Genomic DNA, 17002 nt, shown 5'->3' with positions numbered 1-17002 from the left:
AGTCTCTACCGCCCTTGCTATCCATTTCCTTCTTCTTGTGATACACACAGGAACAAGGCCCTGGGGCCCTTGGGATTCAGAGCTGGTAGGATGGAGGCACTCTCTCCTGACCAGCCATAAGAACGTGCTCAGATCGGCCAGAACCTGAGGGCTTTGTCCATCAAAGTCTCCTTCCCTTACAGCCTCATTTAAGGAAAGTATCAGTGATTTTCACTGAGCTGCTCAGGAAGATGGTTTGAGGCAGCACTCCACAATGCAGCCAGCAGTGCTGGGAATTAAGGGCTGCCAGACCCCTGGGGTTCCAGATGCCACGCCTTCTCTTCATGGTGGGGGGACCTGGAGGATGACAGTATGTGAGGCTTCTAGCCAGACACAGAAATCCCCCCCCAAAGACTCCTGAGTGACCACTCTGGGAGGTGGAGCCATAGGTTAGGAATCACAGACCTAGGCTCTTCTCCAGGGCAGGTTTCTCTGGGGGTGCCTACCTCTGTAGGCTGTTAGGAGGAAGTTAAGCACTTTGCATAATGCCTAGGATACCAGAGTTACTCTCACGGGAGAACCCGGTAAATCCATCATGCTGGGAGTTCTGTGCACAGCCAAGCTGTTGGGTGTGAGGCTGGGATCCAGATGTGCTCAAGGTCCTGGGATGTGTGGATGTGTAGCTTGGGGCTCCCGAAGTCCTTGCCAGAGCTGATTGCAAGCAGGAGATCCCTCTTGCCAAACAATACACAACTCTGGGCCTCACTTTCCTTATCATCAAAATGGGAGTTGGTAAAACAATGATCAAGGGCTGCGTGGAATTCCTCTCATAGTTTCCCCCAGGAAGTTAGGCCTGAGGGGAGGCACAGAGGGGATATTCTGTTCTCTTTCCTCAGGCTGGTCAAAATCAGAGGCCCACAAAATGGAAGGCACTAAAGGCCACATCATAAAAACCTACTTTCCTAAGGCTGAGGCCCAGAGCCACTAGGTAACCTGCTGGGAGCACATACTGAGTTAGTGGCAGAATCTGAGCTGAAACCCAGGTTTCCAGACATGTTTAAGGATTATTTTACAAGTTAGTTCTGGTTCATATCTGCTCACTGACCTCTCTTCTCCGAAGTGTATGATTCATAAGCTAGATTATCTATCATGATAACCTAGTTTGACGCAGTAATACTGGGGTCACAGATTCCTACCATCAAGTCCATGATTTAGCTCTAATGCTGCTGGGAGGGCTGGGGCTGGGCTGCACTCAGGCCTGTGAGAGCTGGGCCACAGCACCCTGCGGGCAGAGGGGAGGTCAGAAGGGGATGGGACAGGGCACTCGAGGCCCCCATCCCAAGTGGCCTTAGTTTCAGGGTGAAGACAGAGGAGCATCAGGTGGCAGCAGAGCCCACAAGAGGCTCAGCTGGTTTCGTTGATGGAAGTCCGGCTGCCACCCAGCAGTCTCTCCTGCTCGCCCTCCTGGGCCGGGCGCCGGGCCCTGGACAGGCAGGCCAGCAGGGGGCGGTGCAGCCCATTGTAGAGGGCGGTGCCCAGCAGGAGGATGACGAAGCCCAGGATCTGCAGTGGGTGGAAGACCTCCCAGCGCAGGGTCAGGCTCAGGGCCCAGATAACCACGACGCGCAGGCTGTCCAGCACCATGCGGGTGGTGGCGCTCAGCTCCTTGGTGACGCTGATGCCCGCAAAGTTGAAGAAGGCGATGCTGCTGATGTTGCCCAGCAGTGCCAGGATGATGAGCGGCTGCCGGCCCAGCTGGCAGAAGGCGTCCAGGGCGTCCTCCAGCACGCCGCGAGGGTTTCCACTGAAGGAGCCGGCGGGAATGAAGTACATGGGCACCAGGAGCAGGGAGAGGATCACGAAGCCGAAGAGGCCTGGGGAGCGGGGAAGTGCGTCACACTCTCCACCCTGCCCCCATCACACCCAGCACACCTTCAGCACTCCCAGATGGCACTCCCAGACCAGCCTGCACTGGGCCTGTGTGATGGGCTCTGGCTGCCCCTTTCACCTTGCTCAGTTTCTGACTGGATCAAGAACAAGAAATACATTTTATACTGAGACCCAGGATACATGTACACAGGCGTGTCTGCACACACACACACCGCATGTTCTCCTGTGCACAATGCTCAGTGGCATTGTAATTCTGTTTGTTCCAGAAAAAACTGCTGGTTCCAACTCGGCATGGCTTCACATGTTTGGAGAAACACAGCTCTTTAATTCAGCGTGTGACTGGTCTGTGGTAAGGAGCTATGCCAGAATGTAAGTCAGCGCATTGCTTCATTCAGAGTAGATAGAAGATAGAAGTGAGTAGCCGGGCGTGGTGGCGCACGCTTGTAATCCCAGCGCTTGGGAGGCTGAGCCAGGAGGATCGCACAAGTTCAAAGCCAGCCTCAGCTACTTAGCGAGGCTCTCAGCAATTCAGTGAGACCCTGTTTCCAAATAAAATATAAAATAGGTCTGGGAATATAGGTCAGAGGTAGAGAAGCCCCTGGGTTCCATTCCTGGTACCACAATAAAGAAAGAGAAAGAAAGGAAGGAAGGAAGGGAGGGAAAGGAAAGGAAAATGAGTAGAAACAAGTAACACGCTTCAGGATTGGCTGATTTACAGCCTGCCATCAGCTCCTCTGCTTTCTCTCTCTCTGCTGTCTCCCCTGATAGACACTTATCCAAGGGCAGCACAGCTCTAATCCCCTTTGCTAATTTTTTTTTTTTTGGTTAATAGTCATTAATTTTTGGGGGGAACTGAGATAAGCTATACTGCTTGTCCTATTTCATGTTTTACTTTGAAATAGAGACTAAGTTGCTGAGGCTGGCCTTGAGCCTGTGATCCTCCTATCTTAGCTGCCCAAGAACTCAAATTAACAGGCAGGCGATCGACTCTTTGTCCTAGGCCCCTCCTAGCTGGGCACAGCAGGTGCCAGAGGAGGTCACCTCACAGTAGGTGGAGGGTGTGGGGGCAAGAGGTGCACCCCTAGTGGTTGCCGGCACCTGCCCTGTGTGCAGTCCACACCAAATGCTACCCCCAGTCCGTCCTCCCTCCAGCCACTCCTCCCAGCCCGTTCCCCCACGCACCCTCAGTGCCCACAGCCCGGAGTGGGTGTACGCTGTGTGCATAGACGAACTTCTCCTCCAGCACCATCTGGACGGCAATAACGATCTGGGCCATGATGATCAACAGGTCGCCTGAGGAAAGGCAGCCGGTGAGACCAGGGCCACACAGAGGCTGGGGCTCGGGGTGGTGGCAGCAGGGCCTCAGGGACGGAACAACACATCAACTTCGGATTTGGGGGCCCATATTGTTCACAGGCAGAGCCACAGCTGCCTATGCCTCACTCCCTGGTCCCTGAATGGCAGGCCAGCTTGGCAGGCCGAGGCTCCATTGTGTCCAGAGGCCTGCTCGGGCCAGAGCACTGCACCAGGGGTAAGCAGGCTGCTCGAGGAGCAACAGGCTTGAAACAGACTTTCTAGTTTAATTTTGACTCTGGAATGACCCAGGGTGGGACTTCACTGTAAAATGGGCTGTGCTGGTTCCCTTTGGGGACTGGCAGGGTTGCTGTGATGAGGAAGGCTTGGCGCTCAGCGCCAGGCTGGGTGTGGGGAAGGGCCCTAGGTCACCTGGCTTGCACCTATGAATCGCAGGGCAAGACACCCCTTCTTGGGCCTCTTGTTCCTCTCTGCCCCTCTCCACTCCTTGCTGCACCACACCCTCTCTGGTCTCCCCTGCACGGCCTCCGATCCCTCGAGAGTAGGAGCATGTACCCCCAGGGCCTGCACCCGGCCGAGGCTGTACACGTCTGCGGGATGAACAGGGTGAGACGTGCAGCCCCTCCCGCCCCAGGCCGTACCTGTGATCACTTCGCTGAGCTTGTGCTGGCTGTCATTCTTGCTCCGCAGGTCAGCCAGGCCCACGACCACCAGCCCTGCGATGGTGGCCAGGATGCCCAGCCACTGGCTCAGCACCAGCCTCCGGCCCAGGAAGGCCACCGAGAACAGGCCCGTGAATATGATCACCGCGCCCCGCAGCATCTGAAAGCTGGAGGCGCTGGTCATGGTCAGGGCTAGGAGAGGAGAGAGATGACTGTTAGCTCCTGAGGGCAAAGGCTGGCTGCCACCAAGGGACCCCCAGGCCCGGACACAAGCTGAGCACGCCGTGACTCTTGGCTGTGTGCAAGTGCATGTGAAGTCCGTGGAAGAATGGCGGGTGGGGTGGCTGTGCCACGGTGACGGCCTGGCCTGGCTACTCACCCACGTACATGAGGCTGGTCCCTGTCATGTCACAGAGGGCCGGGGGCAGGAAAAGAAGGGGGTTGAAGGGCCGCTGGGGGTCCACACTGGTGTCAGACTGCCCTGAGGCTCTGCAGCGGAGCAGGAAGAAGGCGAACAGGCAGGAGAGCTCTCCCAGGAACATGCCCACTGCCTACAGGAAAGAGAACCCACGACTCGGCACTCGGGGCCTCAGGGGCTCGGCAGTGCAACCTGTCTTCCCATTAGAGCTTCCTGAGACTCCAACAGTCAAGCAGACGAAAGCAGAGCTGCCGTGGGAGGCCGGCCAGCCTCCCAGGTCAGCCCCAGGCCCTGGAGGATCTCCGTGGAAGGCCTAAGGCATGTTACCCTGTGTGAAGACCACCGGCCCAGGCCACTGCCTCGTCCAGTCCCAGAGGAAGAAACTGAGGCCCGGGGAGGTTCAGAGTCTCAGGAAGGGCCACCAAGCAAGCTTCTGACAGCTGGGTGTCTTTCATGGTGGGGTTCACCCTGCCCCGGTGGGGCCTGGGCTCCTGGTGGGCAGAGCAGGCGTTTGCCACTGGAGCTGATGCTTCCCATGTGTCCCAACTGACCATTTGCCAGGACTCATGGAGGCCTCCCAGAGGACCGTGCCCTCTGCGCTCTTCCAGGGGCCCCTCAGACCCAGCCCTGTCCCTGGAGAGGAGCAAGAGAGGTGGGTGGCTCTTTAGGGAGCAGGGGAGCTCTGTCCCTAGGCCAGGACACAGCCTGAGCCAGGGCAGTACCTGGAGGAAGGGATGCTGGAAGCTGTGCTCCTCGCTCCCTCCGCAGCCCTCCGCCTTGAGGTTGTCGGCCCACCTGCAGCAGAGAGACAGAGGCGGTGAGACCCTGACAGCAGGCGGGGTGCCAAGAGGTCCAGATTTAAGGACTGGGCTCCAGCCATGGTTCCCTCTTAAAGGGGCCAGTCTCTACAGCAAAAGGTTTGAACTCGGCGTTTCCTCAAGTTAGGAACACGGGATTGCCGTACTGAGCCTTAGTAACTCACAGAAATCAGTCATTCCCATGATCACATTAGAGTCATTGCATACATGATGAAGTATCACTTATACTCATTATGCATTGAAACTATAGTAAGTAGACCCCTAAATTGAAATTTAACGTGTATGTGTATGTAATACTACATCATCAATTTTCTTTTAAGGGTTTGGTAACTTTATTTCAATTTAATTGGCTCCTTTTGTAAGCCTTGGTCTCTTATTTGGATGTTTCAAAACATTACTGAGGTCCATAAGCTATGTGAGGCTATCCAAGGGCACTCATGGAACAAAAAATGTCAAGGGCCCTCTAGAGGGTCCTTGGCGTCCTCCTGGAAGATGTCCACCTGACTGTCCCTCTTTTTTTCCTTCTTGTCTTTTTCTGAACTGCGCATTGAACTTAAGGGCGCTCTACCACTGAGTTATATTCCCCAAACTTTTTTCTGAGGTATTGGAGATCAAACCCAGGGGCATATCCCCAGCCCTATTTTTTATTTTGCATTTTGAAACAGGGTCTCACTCTGTAGCTGAGGCTGGCTGTGAACCTGCGATCCTCCTGTCTCAGCCTCCCAAGTACTGAAGCATGTGCGACCGTGCCCAGCCCCAACCCTTTTTGAGCCATGTCTCCCCCTAAGGTGCCCAGGCTGGCCTTGAACTTGAGATCCTCCTGCCTCAGCTTCCTGAGTAGCTGGGATTACAGACGTGTACCACTACATTTGGCTCACCCAATCGTCTCCCTAGAGCCTGAGTGGCCCGGAAGGTTCTCTAATGCCGACCCTAAAGCAGGTGGCAAATGCAGTGCCGTCCTCAACTGATGTCCGGGTGAGCATCAAGGGGAACACAAGGATGGATTACGACACGCTTCCCCACCGAGCCCAGAATCCTAACAACTCAGTGCTTCAGACACGGCCATTCTGATTTATCTTCCATCTGCGAGCAAGAGCTCCCTCTCTCGAATTTCATGTTTTGCTGGGCTGTCATGTCCTGGTCTAGTCTACTCTTGAAAGTCTTGCAGCCGTTCGAAGATCTTCCAACGGGGATCATCTCATCGCCTGGCTAACCAGTCTAGCTCTTCCTGACCTTTTGCTGCTGGCTAAACATCTAGCCCTTCCTGACCTCTCGCTCCGCCGCCTGCCGACTTCTGGAAGCACAGGCCAAGAGCCAAGCATGTGATTTGGCCTGGACAGAGACTGGCGGGCGGCGGCCCCTCCGTCATGGTGGACATCCCGGGTCAGTTGACCCAGCTGATTGCATCAGTCACAGTGCCTGCGGTCTGTGGGTCAGCGCAGACCGTAGCCGCTCCCTGTGAGCCATGGCCCGCCCCCAGGCACCCACGCGCAGACAGCAGATATCTCTTAAGTGCAAGGCTTCTGCCTTCTTATCTTTCCTTGAAATGCCCTTCCAGAGCAGCCACACCACAGTGCACTGTCCCAGGCTCCTGGCCTACCTGTAATAGGCCTGAGCTCCCGTAGGGCAGGGCAGCTTTTTGCTTCCTGTACCGCCCCCAAAGTGCCACAGGGCACTGGCTACTGGTTGTGCCAAGCAGTTAGGGTCTGGTTTTGACAAAGACCCTGCCCAGCGGCCCTGGCTTCTGTGCCCGAGTTTGCATAGGGAAGCAGGGAACTCCTCCCCCCGGCCGCGGGCGAGGGCGCGATGCCTGGACCCTGGCAGTGGGGAGGGCCGGCTAGGTGGTGGTGGAGGAACTCCCGGTCAGGGAACCATGGGGAAACCATGAGGAAAGCACAGACCTTTGCGGGAGGGGCCACACTGACGCAGAGACCCAAACACATCTCAGGGCTGGGGAAAGCAACAGGGTGACAAGAAACCTCACCCAGTGGGAGAACCCACCTGAGCCCAGAGGGGTGGCGAAAGACGGTGGTCAGGAGGGTTGAGGTTCTCGGGAATGGGGTGTGAGGGAGGTCAAAGGAGAGCTGAAGGGAGGGGGGAGTTCTGACATGACCGGTTAAAGCCAGAGAGAAGCCCGGAGACCTGCCAGGCCAGGAACCAGGCTATAACTAGACTTTACCAATGGGATGAAAACTACAGAACAGAAGCCCCCGCCCCTGGGGCCTCAATTCTGCCCGATTTGCTGTTAGTTCTGTTACTTGGGTCCCTGGGCAGGGTAGGACAGGACATGGTATGTGGGCGGGGCCAAGACCATTGCATAACTGACACCTGCAGGCTGGCTTCATTCCCAGGCCTGCTGCAGCAGAGCCCCCTGGGAGGCGCTGGGGAGGCCACTGAGAGGAAGGGAGGAAAAGCAAGGGAGAGTGAAGGAGCATGTCTACCAAGCGCAGACTGAGCCAGAGTATAGGTGAGAGACAGGAACTGCCAGGGATCCTCCAGGGGGCAAGAGAAGTGCCCCAAGTCCACGAAGGCCAACCAGAAACCGAGGGCAAGCGCTTTTTTGAAGTAGGTGTGGCAGGTGCGGAAGCCACTTTCTCATTCTGGTGCTACAGCCAAAGACGTTCCCCCAGGGGTGCTACTGCCTGGAACTCAGCTGGGCTACTACTGCCCATGGAGCTTACAGTAACGATGACACACGACACACTGACACACAACACACTTCTGCTGAACGCTGTTTCCATGTTCAGTGTTGTCGGAGCATCCAGTTCTTCCACAATTCTCATCTCTCTGCTCCTGAAACCCTGCTATGCAGAAGCTCAACATTTTGCCAGGTGTGGTGGTGTAGAACTGTAATTCTAGTACTTGGGAGGCTGAGACAGGAGGAGCACAGGTTCAAGGCCAGCCTCAGCAACTTAGTGAGGCTCTGCTTCAAAATAAAAAATAAAATAGGGCTGGGTGTGGGGCTTGGAGGTAGACTGCCTCTGGGCTCAATACCCAGCACCAAAAGCAGAAGCAGAAGCTCTGTATTTATTGTTGAATGAATGACACTTCCAGACCCCACCCAGCAAGCAGGCCAGGTACTGCAGCCCAGAGGCCATGTCTCCCTGTGGCCTTCATCCCACCAGGTCTGAGTAGAACAGGCTAGGCCAGAGGGGGAACCTGTCTGGGCCTGGTCCTCCCCCTGGAGGGGGCATTTATAGGCGTAGATGCAAGGCTGGGCTCAACTCCCAGTTCCTCCCCAAGGGTGGCCGTCTGGACTTCCTCCAAGGCTGGGTCTGCCTGGACAGGCCGGGCTGGCGGGCTTCCCACTGGGGAAATGGAATCACTTTGTATCTAAGAGCCCAGCAGCCCGAGGGTCAGGTGTCTGCCACACAGGCTGCCGCTCAGTCTGCCTCTTGAGGACAGAGGCTCAGGCCTGCAGGCACACTGGGGTGTGAGTCAGGCTTTCGTTGTGCAGGCTCAGGACCACCCCAGGTCTCACAGCCGAAAGACAAAATCTAACCTCAGTGTGTCTGGGCATGACAGCCATGCCCCCTGAGGCAGGGGAACACGCTGCTGCTTGTCGGAGCTTCACAAGCACGTGCCCCCCCACCCCCCATGGGTAACTCACTGAGCTCCTTCAGTTCAAGTCTGTGCTGAACATCTCCTGGGGGGCTGTCCTGGCTAAGCCTCACAGGATCTGCACTTACAGAGGGGACTCCAAGGCTCAGGGTGCAGAGAACGGTGTGACTCACACAGATAACCACCTGCAGATTTGGGGGCAGCAGAGACGCAGAAAGCTGTTTTGACCCACTGAGGATGAGTCACAGGGATAATCAGCCAACGCTGACCAACTGTCAACGGCACCACACAGCATCAGCTCTGCAACACTGCCCCCCGCGGGTGCTGTCGGCCAAGGTCTACCCTTCCCTGTTTCCCCTCCACAAGCTGAGCTGACCCCCACCCCCGTGCTGGGGTCAGTGGGCTCCAGCTCTGCCCAGCCCGAAAGCATCTGGACGTGCATCCTGCCCCGCTGGCTGAGGCAGAGGCAGTGGAGGGCCCCGGCCACTGGCCCTGCAGTGTTACACAGCCACAAAATGCAGAAACAGAAGAAACAGCCATCATCTCACGAAACTCCTTATGAGAGATGGGGAACGTAGGGTCAGTGAGGGCTTGAGGGACACGGGGCTTGTCCCTGCCGAGCAAGGCTGGGGCCCGGAGATGACCACGTCCCGCTCTATGCCCTGGCTCCAAACTGAAGCTCTTCCATGACCTTCTCACTCCTGGTTCTTCCTGCTCCTCTGGCGGGTGCGGAGAGGGGCCCGCGGGTGGGTGGGCTTCCACTCTCTGTAGACACTATTCTGCTAGCAGAGTCGGGCTCCTTTGAGGCTTCCCTGGCACATGACAGGCAGGCTAGCGAGCAGGCAATCTTTGCTGGTGGTGACTCGTGGCCGGCAGGCTCTGCCCACACACATGGCTCAGCCGGGTGACAGGCGGACCTAAGGAAGTGGCTTCTGTGGCCGTCCCAGGCTGACTGGCTGTGTGTCCATTCCCGCAGAATCGCTGCCATTTCCTCCCGCACCCCCCAGCCTGCCAAGCCCAGCGAGTCAGCTTCTTTCTCTTGCCAAAGGATCTAAAGAAGAAGGGTCTACAGAAGAACCAGAGTTTCCAAGCTCTGCGTGTCTCAGCTGGAGGTCCGGGCTTGAAGAGGACAAATGGGGATGCGCCCTCTCATCTCTGGACCAACCTTCCTCAGCACCTTCTACAGTGTCTGGGAAGGAAGGGCAAGGATTATCATGACCATTTTACAGATGGAGAGACAGGCTCAGAGAGACCCAGCGACTCATCTCCTCATGAGTCACGAGGAGCCTCATGCTCTTCCCACTCTGCTCTACACTCTCCTGGCTGAAGGCTTCCTCCAGTGGCCCTGCAATCCCTTGAAGCAACTATCCCAAGCCAGTTCAAGGGGTCCAGGGGCCAAGAGAAAATGTTGGAGCCGCCATGGAAAGGGCAATGAATGTCTCTAAGCAGATCTGAGCGTCCCAGGAAAGGGCCCTGAAGCAGCGACAAAGGGAAGTCAGACCATATGTCCTCCCTGGCTGGTGGGCCCTCCAGCAGCTGAGGAGGAAGCGATGCCTTGCTTAATAAGCTTAATAAGACCCTGGCTCTTCAGACGCAGAATCCAAGCAGGACTGAGGAGGACAGGGCTCTGAAATGGGCACCACCCTGCCATGGACACAAGGAGATGATCAGAAGGTGCTGGTCAGGGATGCGAAAATAGCCGTGGAAAAGAGAAGCAGCCACTTCCCAAGAGGGGCCCTTGGCCAAGAACAGGGAGGGGCCCAAGGGCCAGCCTGCCTGCTGGCCTTTCCTCCCAGGCATGTGACAGCGCTGCAGCTCCCCAAACCTGCTGAGCGGGCAGGAGAGCTGGCCTGTGGTCACAGCATGGCAGGCAGCATGTGCAGTACTCAGAACCTGGGGAGGAAGCGCCATGCTCCTTTTAAAAGCCAGGGCATTGCAAGAGCTGCCAGAGGCCCTTGATCCATGCCTTGAGTGACGAGCAGGATGGCACAGGATTCCCTGGTCCAGGCAGAGGCCTGCTGCCCAGTCCCAGGGGGAGGGCTCCTGAGGGCTGGGAGAGATGCCACTCACAAGATCACACCTTCCCTGGACACAGGCTCATATCCTTGTCTGGGGAGATAAGAGAGGAAAGCCTAGGAGGTGGGACTTTGGGTGCTATGGTCCTAAGTAACCAGACAGGATTAAAGTCCTAAGGCCTGGGTGCTAGACCCCATTCTGACACCAACTAGCCAAGTCACAAAAGGAAACTTCTCTTGCAGCCTTCCTTATAAATTGTGGGAATTAGACTGGGTGTTTTCTGTTTCTAAGAATATCAAACACCCCCAAAATGACTGGAGAAGTCCTCAGCCTCAGCCTCCGTTGGTGGTTAAGAGAACAGATTCTAGAGCCAGATCATTTTGACTCATATAAAAACTCTGCCACCGGGAGGTGGGTTGAACTTCCCGCACCTGTTTCCTTATCCAGGGATGATGAGTTTATCTACTGCACTGGGTGGTTATGAGAATCCCTGGGTTCACGTGAAAGGTACCCAGAGCGGGGCCTGGCACTTGGTAGGCCTCCCGCTCTGTCCTGGCTGGCTACACTAATGTGGCCTCATGCTTGTCCGTCCATAGCTGATGAAAACTACAGGTTAAAATGTGATTTTGAATTCATACCAGGGTGTGCAGGCTGCTCCCCCTCACTCTTTGTAAGAGTATCCTTCTCACAATATTAATTATGGTCCAACTCTAGGGCCCGCCTCAGGGTAGAGCCCTGAGAGGCCCCGCACCAGGTTACAGAGCAGGGAAGGACCAAAGGTTAGGTCTCTCGCCCGGGAGCCTCTTTCCTGCTCTCAGGCAGTTTCCAAGGGTGACACCTCCTGAAGATCCCCTGGCTTCCTACCTGACCGGTTTGGAGCTGTTTAGGGAAGGAGCTGAGTTAGTACAATGGTCACTTAGATTCTCTTTGGGGACAGCAGTCCTAGTAGACTGATAGCCATTCTCTGAGCACGTGAGCGAGGCTTTGGCTGGAGCAACAGCTGGATGGGAGACTTGTTCTGCGTTCAGGTCCTGACTGAGAGGGGAGCCCAGGTTGGGACCATTTGTAGCTATGTTCCTTTCAACACAAGGTGTGGCCTCCAAGCAGCTGCGGGGTCCAGGAGGCCAGCAGTTCACCAGGAGTCACAGCTGGTCAGAGGTGAGTCAGAGACAGGTGGGCCCCACCCAGAGCTCCGCACACCTCCCCTGCGTCAGGGAAGGGGCACTGTGACTGCCTGTGCGTATAACCGTCTCCTCCATCTCAGTCAGACATCAGCATCTCAAAGGCAGGGGCCTTTTCTTGGTCACTTCTGCCTTCTTCCCTCCCACACTGCGGGTACCTTACACTAGACTGAGGACGTGAACACTGCTCTCCAGGCTCCCACTCCAGCCCTCTCTATTTTTTATTTGGAAACAGGGTCTCACTAAGTTGTTGAGAACCTTACTAAGTTGCTGATGCTGGCTTTGAACCTGTGATCCTCCTGTCTCAGCCTCCCAAGTATGGGATCACAGGTGTGTGCCACCATGCCCAGCTTTGAGGCTTCTTTTGAAGCACCTCACATTACTGGTGGAGTGCGCTAGATATTAACGCATCACGAATGAATAAGAGGGCTGGGTCTGTAGCTCAGTAGTGGAATGTTTGCCTTACATGCACGAGGCCCTGGGTTTGATCTCCATCTCCAGTATTGCAAAAAAACAAAAAAAAAAAATATTAAGAAATAGATACAGCCCTCAGAAAGCTCACAGTCTACTTTCTCAAAGTGCGGAGCCCCACAGAAACCTAGATGATCGAAAGCACAGCCCAGAGGGTGGCAGAGACTCCACGGGGAGTCACCTTATTGAGTCCCCTGGCTCTGGGGCCTGGCAAGGTCCAGGTGGAAGAAAGGCCTGGCTGGGAGGGCCACTGTGTGCATCTTGGAATCAGGAGACAAAGGCAAGCTCAGGGCAGTGTGGCTTTTAGATGGTGAACAGAAGGAAGACCCTGTGCAATGGTGTAGACAGAGCAAGCAGCAAAGGACTGCTAAAAGGAATGGCCCTCCTGCCCACAACAGAGAGGAGGCTATGACCGACCCCCGCCTCATCACTGACCCCCTGCCGATGACTGAGTCCCTAAGCCTGGGTCCTCAGTCCTAGGGACTGTTCTAGCTGTCTCACTCCATGCACCAGAGCTGAACTGCCCTTCCTGCGTGGACGCTTGGTCCTGCAGTTAACCTGTGGCTTCATTCTGCACCCTCTGCATCTGCCCCTTCCCGTCCCACCTCACTCTAAGAGCAGCCATAGAGTCTTTTCTCTGTCCCAAATGGCACAAGGAGGCCGCCAGATTGATCAATTCTTTTTTTCCCCCCCAATCATATCAGCTTATGATTCTGATTCTGGGGTGAAATCCTGCCTGAGCATTTGGTGCTGGTTACCAACCACTGATCTGTCCTGTTCCTGGCCCCCGAGGGTCCGTCACATACTGGACCCCATCTGAGCCTCAAAGTGCAGCTGTAACCCCTCCTCCACGAGCGGCCCCGGGCACCCTGTCTCCGCTGCTCCACCCCTGATGCTCACTGGTCGGCAGCGAGGGCCGCTCAGATGCCCAAGTCCTGGGGCCTCCTCCGCTGACCCCCGCTCCTGAAGGGCGGGACTCGGGCTCCAACCGCGGCACTGGAAGGCCGCGGGGAGGAGCTGGTCCAACCCTTCGGTTCAGAGATAAGGAAACTGAGGCACGAGAACGAAAAGTGACTCCGAATCACAGCCGAGGCTCGGGTCCCCGCATTTCCCTGGGCGTCGCCCGCTGTGGGCGGCCCATAAACAGGGTGAACCGACCGGAGCCGCTGGGAGCGCGGGTGAAGGCAGAAGGCAGAGCCGGCCGGGAAGGGCTGGGAGGGCGCGGGGCCCGCAGGCCCAGCAGGGCCACACCGCGCCGGGCCCAGACTCACTTTGCCGAGAGCGTGTTGATGGAGCCGGTGACGAGCATGAGCCCGGCCAGGAACAGCTGGTACTTGGTCCAGGCCATGGTGGCAGATGCCGGGACCCACCCGAACCAGCAGCTTCCACCGGGTCACCTGGGGGGGGTCTCGCTCTCGAGCGCTTCCGGGCTAAGCCTCACGTGACCCGCCAGGCCCCGCCCCGCGCCCGATCGCCCCGCCCCCGGGAGCGCGGAGCAGGGCGCGCTGCAGGTCAGCTGCGGCTCGCTTGTACCCAGGGTGACTGGCAAGGCCGAGCCCAGGGCTCCCGCCCTTCTTTTTTTTTTTTTTTTTTTTTCAGAGCTGAGGATGGAACCCAGGGTCTCTCACACATGCTAGGCAAACGCTGTAGGGCCGAGCTACACCCCACGCGCCTGGCCTCTTTTTGTGTTTTTGGTGCTGGGGATTGAACCCCGGGACATTCTACCTACGAGCTATACCCCCAGCCCTATTTTATTTCGAAACAGGCTTTCATTAAGTTGCGGAGGTCCTAAATTGCTGAGGCCGGCCACCAACCTGCAATCCTCCTGTCTCTGCCTCCCAAACTGCTGGGGTTACAAGCATGCGCCACCACGCCCGGTTTGGCCTCCTTATTTGTAACAGGGGATGATGGGATGATACATCATCGTGGTTATTAGAGCGTCCTGTAAATCATTTTGAGAAGTTGACTTAAACTATGCCAGAGACTAGCTGCGAAGTGGAACCGTCCAGCGTGGGAATCTCTTTTCTCCAGGGTCACCAGGGAACTCTGTAGAGGCCGGGAAAGGTCCCTAAGGATCCTAGCCGCAGGGTTGCTCACATCTTCCAGCCAAGCGGCATAGGAATAAATCTAGTTCCAGCTGCCAGGGAGACTGTTTTATAGCTAAAACTAAATTGAGAGGTGATTTGCTTAAGATTCTGCTTGTGAGTGCTGGAGGGGGAGGGGAACTGACTCGGACTCTCCGTTCTGATATATTCAAGATGCTGTTCAGAGGTATTCAGGCAGAAAGGCTGGCCTTACGTATTTTCTGCCTAAAAAATTCTACTCCTGATTTTTAGCCACCAGCTACCGCCTTTCTTTCCCCTACACTCTAAACTGCTTGGAAGATTGCTTTGCCCCAGCACACACATTTCCCTGGTGTCTGTGGACCTTGCTGCAATGCTAGAGCCTCTCTGCCATTTCCTCTTGCTTGCCCAAGTCTACCTTGAGCTTGTGCACATGACCACATGGCCAGTGTAGACTCGGAAAAACTCCTTAAGGGAGGACCCAGACCTCTACTGCAGGAAGAAGACTGGATGGAGATGTCGTGAGTGGAGTCCTGCACAAACTGAAGGAGGTCGCCAGATAGACACACAAAGGGCTTTCTTGCAGGAAGGAATGGCGGGTGTGATGGCGCAGAGGCCCGAGTGAGGGTGGGGTGTGTCTGGGCCCTACGGACCTTTCCAGAACTTTCCATCATGGAGCCTGCTCTCATCAATCAGCAGGGAGATAGGAGATCTGGATTGATTGATTTATTTATTTTAGCTTCTTGTCCCCAGCAACAACCCTGGTTTTCAAAGGTATTCATTCATTTATCCAAAAACATTTGCTGAGGCACTGGCACAGAAGGATGAATGAAACAGAGCTTGTGTCCCAAGGGGCAGGCTGTGACCGCCCACACCTGCCGAGAGTCTCCTCCCCAGGGAAGGCAGTTTCTGTAGGCCACAGCAACTCAGCAGGGCCCTGGGCCATTCTCTCCACATGTGTGCAGGCCAAGGACACCATCCTGGAGTAGACAATACTAACAACCTTGGTGTCGCCGGCAGACATGATGTCACTAGAAGCACAGTCTTTTCCTATAGCCACATCATAATATGAATTTTAATTTATCACAATGTCCTAAGAACCCCCCCCCCCCCGCCCCAAACAGCAGCGTCTGGGGCCTGGGACATAGGAAGAGTTGTTGGCGAATACACATGGACCCCATTGAGTGTAAAGCCCAGAGCCAACTATGGGCCCCAAAGAACACCCAGACAAGGCGCTGCCCTCAGGAAGTTTGGGGTTCAATGGAAGAGAGATGAGCATGCCATTAACCATGAGCCCTGTGAGAACTTGTAAGAGGCAGAGGGAGTTGGGGGAGGGATGGATTCCTCAAGGGAGCAGGGGGCCAGGGATGACAGTGACAATCAGAACTGTCTTGGATCAGATGTCTGGGCTGTATCAAGCCTGGACCCAGGGCTTGACCTCCGTGGCTTCCATTTTCATAGCTGTTCTGTTACCGCTTTATACACTATTATAGTATGCCAGTCACGTTAACAACGTGTTCTGTAAGACAGAGTTTATTTGCGAGTTGGTCAAGCATGGAATTAAGAGACTAAGGCTCAAATCCACCTTCCTGAAGATAGGGTTTGGCGATATTTATAGGATAAAAAAGGAAGATGGGCCATGCATGGTGGAGCATGCCTGTAATTCCAGCATTTGGGAGACTGAGACAGGAGGACCACAGGTTTGAGGCCAGCCTCAGTAGTCTAGCAAAGCCCTCAGCAACTTAGCAAGTTCCTGTTTCACAATAAAGAAATAAAATAGGGCTGAGGATGTAGCTCAGAGGTAGAATGTCCCTGGGATCAATCTCTAATCCCCAGTGCCCTCCCCCCACAGAGTGTGAGGAAGGGGAGCAGGGTAGTAGTTTGAGGCATGAAGAAAGATGAAGTCATCTGGGTCTACAAATAACCAACTTCATGGCTTTTTATTTTTATTTTTTTGTGGTACTGGAGATTGAACCCAGGGCATTTTACCTCCAAGCTACATCCCCAGCCCGATTTTTCATTCTTTATTTTAAAACAGGGTCTCACTAAGTTGCAGAGTCCTCACTAAGTAGCTGAGGATGGTCTTGAATCTTTGATTCTCCTGTCTCAGCCTAACCAAGTACTGGGATTGCAACAGTGAACCACGATGCCCGGCTCACTTCATGGCTTTTTTTTTTCTTTTGCGGTACTGAAGATAGAACCCAGGGACATTCTACCTCAGAGCTACACCTCCAGCCCAATTTTTTATTCTCACTGTGTCTCACAGGGTCTCACTGTGTTGTTGAGGGCCTCACTAAGTAGCTGAGGCTGTCTGCGAACCGTGATCCTCCTGTCTCAGCCTCCTGAATGCTGGGATTACAAGCGTGCGCCATCATGGCCTAGCACTTCATGGCTTTTTAAGTGTCACAGTAGCATGATGTTAAAAGGCTAATAGAAGACATTTGAGTGAGTGGGCCCAAGTAGTTTTAACAAAAAATGGCCTTCATGTAATTAAGCAACTATTACTAGTATAAATCGAACATTAGAGATGTTACTGATAGCAGAGCCAGTGGGAGACCTCCAGAATTACTGACATCTATTTATTTATGTATTTATTTATGTATTTATTTATTTTGTGGTTCTGGGGATG

General features: G+C 55.1%; 1 protein-coding gene across 1 annotated transcript; it reads right to left on the bottom strand.

Annotated features, from left to right (window-relative positions):
* Positions 1 to 1383: 1383 nt before the first annotated feature.
* SLC35F6 (solute carrier family 35 member F6) lies at positions 1384 to 13658 on the bottom strand (the record flags this gene model as incomplete). The annotated part of the gene is made up of 6 exons (XM_080711240.1): positions 1384 to 1853; positions 3052 to 3162; positions 3825 to 4037; positions 4225 to 4396; positions 4986 to 5058; positions 13582 to 13658. The coding sequence occupies 6 exons, from the start codon at positions 13656 to 13658 to the stop codon at positions 1384 to 1386; spliced, it is 1116 nt and encodes a 371-aa protein (XP_080567366.1).
* Between the last annotated feature and the right edge of the window lie 3344 nt (positions 13659 to 17002).

Source organism: Muscardinus avellanarius, assembly GCF_963383645.1.
Source record: "Muscardinus avellanarius genome assembly, chromosome: 15".
Taxonomy (NCBI): Eukaryota; Metazoa; Chordata; class Mammalia; order Rodentia; family Gliridae; genus Muscardinus; species Muscardinus avellanarius.
This window is presented reverse-complemented; position numbering and strand designations above follow the sequence as displayed.